Consider the following 10,753-nt stretch of genomic DNA (forward strand, 5'->3'; position numbering starts at 1 on the left):
CCCACGACTGTGGTCTGTGTCCTTCAGCTCCCTAGCTCTGTGAGCCCTCAGAACTGGGTGATGGGTTCTGAGACACACCCGTGCTAGAAGCCTGGCGGAACCTTAGAATTAGATGAAGAATTCCGGGTCTATAGAACCTGGGGGCCTCTTCTGGAGACACACTGGCATTTGGTCCCAGCAGCCATGTCCAAAATGGATGTAGAGTGGTCCTCCAGGGAGGAGGGGCCTAGCATGGCGCGGGCTGTGGTCCGAAGCATGGGTGGCTTTACTCTGGGTTTGTCTTTGGCCACAGCCTATGGGCTTCTGGAACTTCTGGTGGAGGGACACAGCCCCTATGCCTGCCTGGTGGCCACTGTCACTTTGGCTGCCTTCCTTAGCCTGGGCATGGGGTTCTCCCGCCAGGTCCGTGTCTCTGTCTTCCTGCTGCTTCCCCAGGCCTTCTCCAGTGAGCCTGGCACCCCGGGAACAAGGCAGAGCTGGGCTGGGGCAGAGTGTGTGTGGGGGTATCCTAAAAACTAATATGAAGGAGGAACTGCTGCCTTGGGGCTGGATCCTGGGCTGTGATTGACCCAGCCGTCTCCCTAGGGCAAGGCCGGATGCTGCTGGTGGTGGCTGCCTTTGGGCTCGTGCTTCAAGGGCCTTGTGCCAATACCCTGCGCAACTTCACCCGGGCCAGTGAAGCTGTGGCCTGTGGGGCAGAGCTGGCCCTGAACCAGACTGCTGAAGTGCTAGAGAGGGCCAGGCAGCCCCTTGTCAGTAAGGTCCACCCCAGCCTACCACTGACTCCTCTCCTGTAAGGTCTTCTATCCTTCAGTTTAATTCCTCTGTTGCAACTGTGCCCTAACCCAAGTGGCTGGGCCTGGGAAGCCATGTTCTAGTCCAGCTAAATCCTCTTTCTCTTGCCTTCCAGCCTGCCCCTTCACCTGATTATTTCCACACCCCAGCACCTAGGCTCCTTAACCTCTCTGACAGCCCCCCCCCCCCGTCCCAGGAAATGGTGAGAATCGGTTCCTGGAGGAAGAGGCCCACCCCAGTGTTGTCCTTTGTCCCTCAGGTGCTCTGACCAAGATTAAAGCTATTGCCCAGAGGGCCAAAGTGGTGGCTGACCGGGTTCGCAAGTTCTTCCGGTCCATCATGGATGGTGTGAAGCATGTAGGTAGGTGTGCTGCACGTCTGGTTGGGGAGGTCAGAGTACCACAGTCTTCTTATCCTAGTGCCTCTCCAGGCACTCTCACAGCACGTCTGACTGACCACTGACCAGTTCTGGTGGGGGGGGGGGTGCGGGGCTGAGAGGTGGGGGAGGTGGTTGGTGTTACCCAAATCATTGAAAAAGGATGGGGGACTGAACGGAACAGCTGTCCCCAGCCAGGTCCCTGAGGAATGTGTGGTACTGGCTCCTTCACATTGGTGATGTGTGCAACTCAGAGCTGGGCAACCCTTACACAAAATGCACTGGGGTATTTGATGACGCCAAGGACAACTGTATGAAGATCCTGCCGCAAGTCCATCACCTGTGTTATGTGCTCATGCCCTTCAAATTGGTGCTCTGTGGACTCGCCAGCTGTGAGAGAATCAGGGCTTCCCTGCGGGGAGGCATGAACATAGGGCTGGGGTGTGAGAAAGCAGGGTCTGTCAGAGGGTGAGCACAGGGGATCACTTGAGGGGCATTGAACATGGAGCCCATCAGGAGGCTGGGTTCAGTGAGGCAAAGGTGGGTAATAAAGAAGAATGATGTTCAGGAAACCACTGTAGAGAAAGGCTAAAAACCGTAAGCACACGTACAGACCAGCGGGAAAAGTAGAAAGTCCGCCAGCCCCATGAGAGGAAGGTTCCAGAGGTGGGCAGGCAGGCTGCATTTCTGCTCCCCATCCTCACACTGAGCTCCCTGACTCCCAGTGGTCCAGATGTTCTGTGTCATCCCCTCATACATCCAACTCTTCCTGCGAAAGACCATCAGCACCCGTGAGTGACCCCTGCAGCCCTTGGCACCCGTGTCCTCCTCATCTTACTGCGGCCACTGGCAGCTGAAGTCTCCTGCCAGAGCGGGAAAGGACTTCGCAGGGTCACCCAGGCTAATGTCTAAGCTGAGATGATTGAGAAGCTGAGGCCCAGTGAGTGGTGCGGGGGTGGGAGTGTCTCATCCAAGCCAGACTTCAGAGCAGAGCCTGGGAGGAACAGAGCCTCCTGCCTGCCTGAGCACGGGCCATGAGATCTGGGAGGAACAGGGCCTCCCACCAGAGCGTAGGTCACAGGTTGCTCCTCACTCGTGATGGAGCAGAAGCCCCGGGCCAAGTCTAATGCTGTGTGTCAGGAACATGTCACTGCTTCCTCGTCTAGATCTGGGCCCTGGGAGCTCTGACTCCTTGGTGAGTTGCACAGTTCCTGGGCCAGGACAGCCCCCACCCCATGCAGCTCTGCCCTCCTAACTACCCTGGCTCATGTCTCCCCTGGCCCCGCTGGTCCCAGCTGTGATGAAGCTGATTAACCAGGTGCGTCGTGAGTTTGAGTTCAACATGACAGCCACCCACTACTTCTCCGTGGACCTCAATGCCTCTCGGAGCCTGTCCCAGGTGGCTTTGGACCTTCATGAGGCCGTCAGCACGAGGCTACACAGTGTCAGGGAGGTCCTGGCTCTGATGGGCTACACCATGCCTCTTCTCTTCACACTTCTTTATCTCCAGTGAGGGGCTACAGGGCCTGTGGGATAGACTGTTTGGGGCTGTCCATCTATGGAATCTTGGGGGTGGGGGGAGCTGGCAGGGCAACATTGCCTGGGATGCCTGGGGGTCTGGTAAAGAGAGCCGAGGGATCTCATACGCGATTCTCCTCAGAGCCCTGTGGTATCGGTACTGTTACCTGAACCACGACAATTTTGACAACATCTATATCACCAGCCGCTTCTTACACATGGAGGCGGTGCGTTCCATGGCAGGGTTGCCCACAGTGCTGCCGCTCAGTTCTCACGAGGCCAGACACTACATCCAACCAGGTGAGGGCGCTGAGGATGGGAAAGAAGAGCTCTGGGGCAGTCAAAGCCTTCCTCAGTCCCATCTCCCTGACCCTGTTTTGAAGCATTGGGTCCAGAGGGAAGAGAGATAACTTCAGGCTGAATGGGAGACAAGGGGAGCAACATGGAGCAAGGGATAAGAGGCTGAAGACGTTCCATTGGGAGGGCAAGAGGGGTGGATGTGTTAATAGGGAAAGGAAGACTGCCTGGGAGGCAGGAGGCAGGCAAGGGCAGCGGGTGTGTGTGTGTGTGTGTGTGTGTGTGTCCAGGGATGAACCATGGTTCCAGGTAAACCTACAAGGCTTTTCCACCAAGGCCCTGCCCTTGAAGAGTGCTCCCTGCCTTTGCCACAGTCCTCTCAGACTCTTTTTGTTCTCTGGGTAAGCAGTTAAGCTGAACTTGGTAAGCGCGGGCAAGTTCTCAAGAGTTGGGATCTGTGGGCAGAATGGGGGAGCACACTCCGACCACCCGCCCCTTCAGGTTCCATCTTCCTGTCCCGATGGGAGCAAATTTTTTATATGTTGGAGATCTTTGACCTTGCCCGTCACCTCCTCCTCGTGTTCCTCCTGGTCTTTCTGGACTATGCTGTCTTCTGGGTACTTGACCTGGCCCGGTACCACCTCCAGGGCGAGATTGTAGCCCGCAGTGAGTGCCCACTCCTCCTGTGCCCACCCACCCTATACATCCCCCTCCTCCCTGGGACCTTCCTCCTGGGGGACCCTTTGGAAAGCTTCATGCCACTGCCATTTACTTTCCAGCCTCTGGCAGGATAGCTAAGGCACAAGCTGTAAGCCAAACTGGCTTGGTTCAAACCCAGCCCTGTCCTTTGTCAGGAGTTGACTTTGAGTAAGTTGCTTGGGAGCTGGAGACAAAACCCCATGCACAATGCCCCAGGATCAACCCCCAGCACACACACAACCCATATACACAAAGGACAAATTGCATAACTTCATAGCTTCAGTTTGCTCATCTGAATAATGGAGCAATGGCTGTTGTCTGGGTCACTGTAAGAAGTGAGACTAGTTTTGTTTAGTACCTCAGTGACCCATGATTGAGACTGGGTTACAAGCTAAGGAATATCATTTGTGAGTCAGGACACACAGAGCAGAAGAGAAACAAATAAACAAAACAAGAAACAAACAGACAGGCAGATTGCTCAGGGAGTAAAGTGCTTGTCACAAAGGTTTGGCATAAGTTCAATCCTCAAAACCCTTGAAAACGTGGAAGGAGAGAGCAAACTACACCAAGTTGTCCTGTAACCTCCTCCACACACAGACACACACTAATAATAAATACATGAAAAAGAAAAGAAAAACCGAAACTCAAGATAGACATAAAACACAATAATAAATTGTGGAGTGGTGGTATTCACCCGTGACCCCAGCGCTTGGGATGCTGAAGCAGTAAGATTGGCAGATTAGACTACATAGTGAGAAAGGTCTCTAAAAACCAAGGAAGAAATAATCAGATTTCAGCCAATATTAAATGCTTCTGGGATGGTCATGAAGATTACAGCAGTGCCAGCCAGCTGGATCATGATGGTATTAGGACAGAGGTCAGGCCTCAGTGTGCCTTGATGGATAGCTGATATCAAAGGTCCTGGATAAGGGTATGGCTCATGCCTCTGACCTGCCTGGCTCTACTTTCCATGCTGAACAGAAGGTGGTGGAAACTGGGCCATTGCCATCAGTATCCCTCACAATGCCTTTGTGCCAGGCCCTGTGCTGGTGTCTATAACGGTGGAAGGGACCGGCTATTCTGGGAGTATTTACCGCGACCTGGTATCAGCTTTTGACATTCTGCAACAAGGCAACATCAGTATATTGTCCCGGCGCTGCCTCCTGCATCCCTCGGAACCAGATGTTAATGGTTACATTGTTATCGGTATTCACCTCACCTAAGAGTGAAGACCCGGGTGAGGGGAGCGTGTGGACCAGGAGTGTGGCCAGTGCCTTGGGCAGCGGCAGTGCTGACTGCATGCGTGTTCCAGGTTCCATGTATGGTCTGTGCTTCTTCGTTACTCTGTTGGGCAGCTATGTCAGCAGGCTGCGGCGAGTCATTTGTGCCTCCTATTACCCGTTCAGAGAACAGGTGAGGGGTGCCATATCCTGTAGCTCTCTGCCACTGCCTCGATGCTAAGCTGTGGGCTGTGTGCCTCGGTTTTGAGGATACTGAAGTCTTCATCAGCCCTGCCTACTGGAGCCCAGAGCAAAGACCTGGCCTTCAGGTGGAGCCATGAGGAACAATGTTCTTTTAGCCAAGGCTTCCTGAGGCACATTTGGCCTCCAAGGCTTTGCTAAAACCATAGTGTTAGGGCAGTGTGACATATTGAACATGGCAGCTGTGGTGCAGGGACTCCTAAGAGGCAAGATGAGATAGTCTAGTTAGACTGGCAGGCATTTAAAGTAGATTAATTTCTTTTGCTTTTACTTATTTATTTTCCTAAGACAGGGTTTCTCTGTATAACAACTCTGGCTGTCCTAGAACTCACTTTGTAGACCAGGCTGGCCTTGAACTCACAGAGATCCTCCTGCCTTTGTTTCCTGAGTGCTGGGATTAGAGGCATGCACTATCACCACCCATCAGAAGAAAGGCTTTTAATGAAACATTATAACTTAGACAAAATAAAACAGAGGGGCTGGAGAGATGGCTGAGCAGTTGAGAGCACTGACTGCTCTACCAGAGGACCTGGGTTCAATTCCCAGCATCTACATGGTGGCTTATAGCTGTTTGTAACTCCAGTTCCAGGGGTCCCAACACCCTTACTCAGACATACAAGCAGGCAAAACACCAATGTATATGAAATAAAAAATTAAAGAGGTTTTACTAAAGGATCAATAAAGAGATATGGAAAGCTAGAGGAGGAACAGCTTACTTTGCTGGGGGGGGGATCCAGAGTCTTCCTGGGGGAACAGTCATTTGAGCTCTACACCTTGAAGAATTTGCAGGAATTAAAAGGAATAGACAGGCAAGGAGTGGGGATGGATGCTAGGCATGCTAAGGCAGATGGACCAGGATCAACTGCTCCCATCCTGGCTCCACCCTCCACCCTCCAGGAAAGGATCTCCTACCTCTACAACGTGCTTCTGAGTCGTCGGACCAACATGTTGGCCGCAGTGCACCGAGCAGTGACTCGACGGGCAGCTGACCAGGGCCACATGAGTGTCCTCCAGGTGCTAGCCATCAGGTGAGTCTATGGTGTTTCCCTATAGGGATGGGGTGACAATGGACAGAAAAAAGAGCCAGAGGTCAGAATGGATCCCTGTGCTTTCCAAGTGACAAGTTTGGTTAAAGAGGGTATCCAACTCATGCCTTTTATGTTCTGGAGGAAGAATTAGGGACAATAATTTTATTATTGTTATTTTGTTGTTGTTTTAAGGCAGGGTTTCTCTGTGTAACAGCCCTGTGGAATTCACTTTATAGACCAGGCTCGCCTCAAAATCACAGAGATCTGCCTACCTCTGCCACTCAAGGGCTGGAATTAAAGATGTGCACCACCATGCCTGGTTAAGAATTTTATTTTTTAAAAAAATTGTTTTACTTGTTTTTATTTTATGTGCATGGGTGTTCTCTGCCTATATGCATCATGTGCATGCAGTGCCCACAGAGGCCAGAAGGGGGAATCAGATCCCTTTGGACTGGTGTTGGAGACGCTGTGAACCTCTACATGGGTCCTGGGAATTGAAGTTAGGTCCTCTGAAAGAGCAGCTAGTGTTCTTAAGTGCTTGAGCCACCTTTCCAGCTACAAAGATAACTTTTAAAATGATTTATTTATATGTAAGAATTTTTTGCCTACATGTATGTATATATACAAAATGCATGCCTGGTGCCCGTGGAGACCAGAAGAAAATATTGGATCCCTTGGATCTGGAGTTATGGATGATTTGAGTCATCACGTAGGTGCTGGGAACCAACCCCAGGTTCTCTGCAAGAGTAACAAGTGATTTTAACCACTGCACCATCTCTCCAGCCCCACTAAAGATTCTTGAGAGTGGGGAGTGATGGGGCGAGGGAGGGAGGAGAGGGGAGCAGTGACGAAACAGTTAAATAGAGGCTCGGGCCCTGGGAGGTCTCCCTTGAATTTGGAGGTCAGTATGGGCATGAAAGCTTAGGTGAACTGAGCTTGACATCTTTCTTCTAAGGTGCCCTTGCCTAAGTCCTTTGCTCAGCCAATTTTTGCTGCATCCACATTACTGCCTGGGCTGTGGTCAGCCTGAGGACCCAGGGGACATGGAGAACTTTGTGTCCTGCAGTACCCCAGGCTGCAAAGGTGAGTACCCCCTCTCCCTGAAGGACTCATGGTGTTTGCACATGTCACTCAATCATGGTTCTTCCTCTATGGAATTCTCCTGTACCTGTCTGTCCATACCTCCATTACTATGCATCTTCTCACTTACATAGCTCCTTTCCCCCAGAATCTCCTCGATTCTCCAGGGTGCAGGGGGGAGTACCGCAGCATTTCCCTAATGTGCATACTTGATAAGGACAGGTCTTCCTTCAGGAGAGGGTGGGGAGGCAAGTCCAAGAACTAGGGATCACAGGATGTGAAGGGTTAGCTCCTTTCCCTCCTGGCCTCTTCTAGGTCTCTACTGCCCTACCTGTTTCCGTCTGCTGGACAACACCTGCTCTCTGTGTGCATCTCCCCTCTCCAACCTGGGGCATCTGGACCTGGAGCTGTGAGATTCTGTGGGTGGGGGGAGGCCACAGAATGCAGGAGTCGTGGGACTAATGCCCTTATCCCAGGATATCTGCGGGCCATTGAGATAGCAGGGTTCTGCAGGGACTCCAGTGATGAGGAGGGTCCTCAGCTATGGCTGGCTGCAGCTCGCAGAAGGTCCCCTGAGCAGGAGATGAAACTTCGACAACAGCTCCAGGAAGCATTGGGCAAGAGTCTCTCAGACAAATCCCGCCCAGAGTCCAGGTAAGCAGAAAGCAGGTTCGGGTGGCACCTGGGAATTGGGAGCATGTTGTGTCACATCTGGACAGGCTCCCAGAGTGCCTGCCTACCCCAACCTGCAGTGTGGTGATGGTGGGGAGAGTACTGTCACAAGACAGTCTGTCACAAGCTGTCCTGTGCAGAGCTCCTAATAAAGAGGGATACTGCTGTGATGGGAAGATATTCAAACACACTTCACAGTCCCAGCACTGAGGAGGCAGATCTGTGAGTTAGAGGCCAGCCTGGTCTACAGAGTGAGTGCCAGGACAGCCAAGCCTAGAAACCTGTCTAGAGGAGAAGACAAAACAAAACCTTCACAGAAAAGGGGAAGAACGAGCTGGGCTTTGGGGGCAACCTGGTGGTTTGTCAGGCACATTCTGGGGGTGGAGGTGAGGAAGCTGCGGCCTGTGTGAGTTTGGAGAATGTAAACGTTCAGGAGGGTAAATAAAACCTAAGGTGTGTGTGTGTGTGTGTGTGTGTGTGTGTGAGAGAGAGAGAGAGGAAGAGAGAGAGAGAGAAAATGTTAGATCTCAGGTGGTAAAGGACGGGTGCATTCACATTTATCTGTGTTTGTTTTGAGACAGTCTTGATATATAGTTCTTGCTGTCCCTTGAACTCTGTAGACCAGGATGGCCTCCAACTTACAGAGAGCCACCGTGTGCGGATCCTCCCTGGCCTTGGCCTCAGGTGTCTGCAGCTCTTCCTTAGAGTGCTGAGCTTACAGACAGATGGCACTGCGCCCACTTTCCTCTCTCCTTTAGTTCTCACTCTTACTCTTCCCTCCTCTTCTTCCTTTGTGCTGTTGGGGGTCTAACCTAGAGCCTGGCACATGCAGGGAATGACTTTCTGTTCTTCTTTGAGACAGGGTCTATGTAGCCCTGGTTTACCTGGAATTCCACTCTCAGGGAATGATGGAATTAAAGATGTTCACTCTTTATCACCAGGCTATATTCTCTCTCTCCTATACATGTGCGGGTGTGTACACACACACACACACACACACACACACACACACACCACAGCTTGAGTTCTTTTTGTCAAAATATAATTTTTTTTATGTAGCCAAGGATGGCCTTGAACTCCATTCCCTAGGGCTGGGATTATCCGGGTGGTTCATAAACCTGTGGTCTTCAAAGATGTGTGTGTGTGTGTGTGTGTGTGTGGCGGGGAAGTGAGGCTAGTTTGATCTACATAGTGAGTTCCAGGCCAGTCAGTACTACACAGTGAGACCCTGCCTCAACAAACACACACATTGGAGGATTCGGAGTGAGTTCTATGCTAACCAGGTCATTTTTTGGCAAGACCAGAAGGACAAAAGGAAGGAGTGGTGCTAGACAGACAGCCTTGTGGTTAAGAACACTCACAAAACAGGCAGTGGTGGTGCAAGTCTTTAATCCCAGCACATGGGAGGTGTTCAAGCCAGCCTGCTCTATAGTGAGCAGAGTGAGTTCCAGGACAGCCAGGGCTACATAGAGAAACCCTGTCTTGAAAAACACAAACAAAAGAACACTTGCTGTTCTTTCAGAGGACCCAGGTTCAGTTCCCAGTACCCACATGGCAGCTCACAGCTATCTATAATTCCTGTTTCAGGGGATCCAACATCTTCCTTTGAACTCTGGCCACTAGACATGCATGCAGTACTCGTGCAAACAAGCAAAACATTCATATCTATTTATAAGGTGTGGTTTGTGGGAACATTTTTCATGGCAGCAGGATGGCTAAAACCAGAACACAAAACAATTGAAAACACAACTCGGAAATGGAGTATGGTGCTCCTGTATGAGGGAGATGGTTTAAGATCCCTTTAATATAACTATTGTGATTAAAAATAGAGGGCTTATTTAATCATATTATTTCTGAGACAGGGTCTCACTACACCTGGCTGACCTGGCATTAATGTGTACCAGGCTGGCCTTGAATTCAGAGGTCTGCCTGCCTCTGCCTCTGGGAGCGCCGCCGGGAGGAGCATGCAGTCAAGCTACAGCGGAGACTGGGGGATTTCCAGGCGGAGTAAAGGGACTGACAGTGAACCCTCGAAACCTCCACTAGTTCCCATTGATTTTTGTTGTTTTTTTGTCTTTGGTGGCAGGGTCTCAGCACTGTAAGCCAGGTTGGCCTGAAATGTGTAGGGGATGTCCTGCTTGGCTTCCTGAAGGCTGATGACATGGTTTTCTCTTGCAAATATGGTAGCCATGAGTTTCTGGACGGGTTGGAGAGAGAATGGGATGAGAACAGAATAGAGGCATCTTAGCTGAGATGATTGCCTTTGAAGAGGGTAAGTGGCTGACACCCTGGCTGGGTCGGGGAGGGGTATTCCAGTTGCTCTGTCCTCATTAACAGTGAAGAGCATTGGCAAAGCAAGTGTGGTGGCCAGGCATTTAATGGTAGCACTTGGGAGGCAGAGGCAGGTGCATCTCTGTGAGTTCCAGGCCAACCTGGTCTACAGAGTTCTAGGACAGCCTCCAAAGCAATACAGAAGAAACCCTGTCTCGAAAAACCAAACAAATAAAATAAAACCAATAACAAAAAAGTAGATGCCAGAAGGGCAGCGGTCAAGCTGAGCAGGGGTGATGGTTGCCCACCAGTGACTTTGAGCTTAAGGGCCCTTCCTCTCCTCCCAGGGACCAGGACAAATGGAAAACACCTCAAAGGAAGCTCCCACAGCGCCTCCCAGCTCATCAGTCTGCAGGCCTTCCCTTACCACCTGAGCCCCAGAGACTTCTTCAGAAATCCACTGCCCCCAAAGCAGCCTCCTCCCCAGCCTCAGAACCTCCCAGCCCCTCCCACTCACCCCCACAATAAAGGAACCA

The 10,753-nt window shown here is 51.4% G+C and overlaps 1 protein-coding gene across 1 annotated transcript; it reads left to right on the forward strand.

Annotated features, from left to right (window-relative positions):
* The first annotated feature begins 162 nt into the window (after positions 1 to 162).
* Positions 163 to 10,745, forward strand: Dcst2 (DC-STAMP domain containing 2). The gene is made up of 15 exons (XM_051199248.1): positions 163 to 445; positions 586 to 756; positions 1,055 to 1,156; positions 1,366 to 1,563; positions 1,897 to 1,962; positions 2,467 to 2,680; positions 2,832 to 2,989; positions 3,488 to 3,652; positions 4,724 to 4,891; positions 4,998 to 5,098; positions 6,064 to 6,194; positions 7,150 to 7,277; positions 7,590 to 7,683; positions 7,788 to 7,928; positions 10,565 to 10,745. Exons 1-15 carry the CDS (start codon positions 184 to 186, stop codon positions 10,743 to 10,745), a joined length of 2,280 nt encoding a protein of 759 aa, XP_051055205.1. The 5' UTR covers positions 163 to 183.
* The last annotated feature ends 8 nt before the right edge of the window (positions 10,746 to 10,753 follow it).

Source organism: Phodopus roborovskii, unplaced genomic scaffold (genome assembly GCF_943737965.1).
Source record: "Phodopus roborovskii unplaced genomic scaffold, PHOROB, whole genome shotgun sequence".
Taxonomy (NCBI): domain Eukaryota; kingdom Metazoa; phylum Chordata; class Mammalia; order Rodentia; family Cricetidae; genus Phodopus; species Phodopus roborovskii.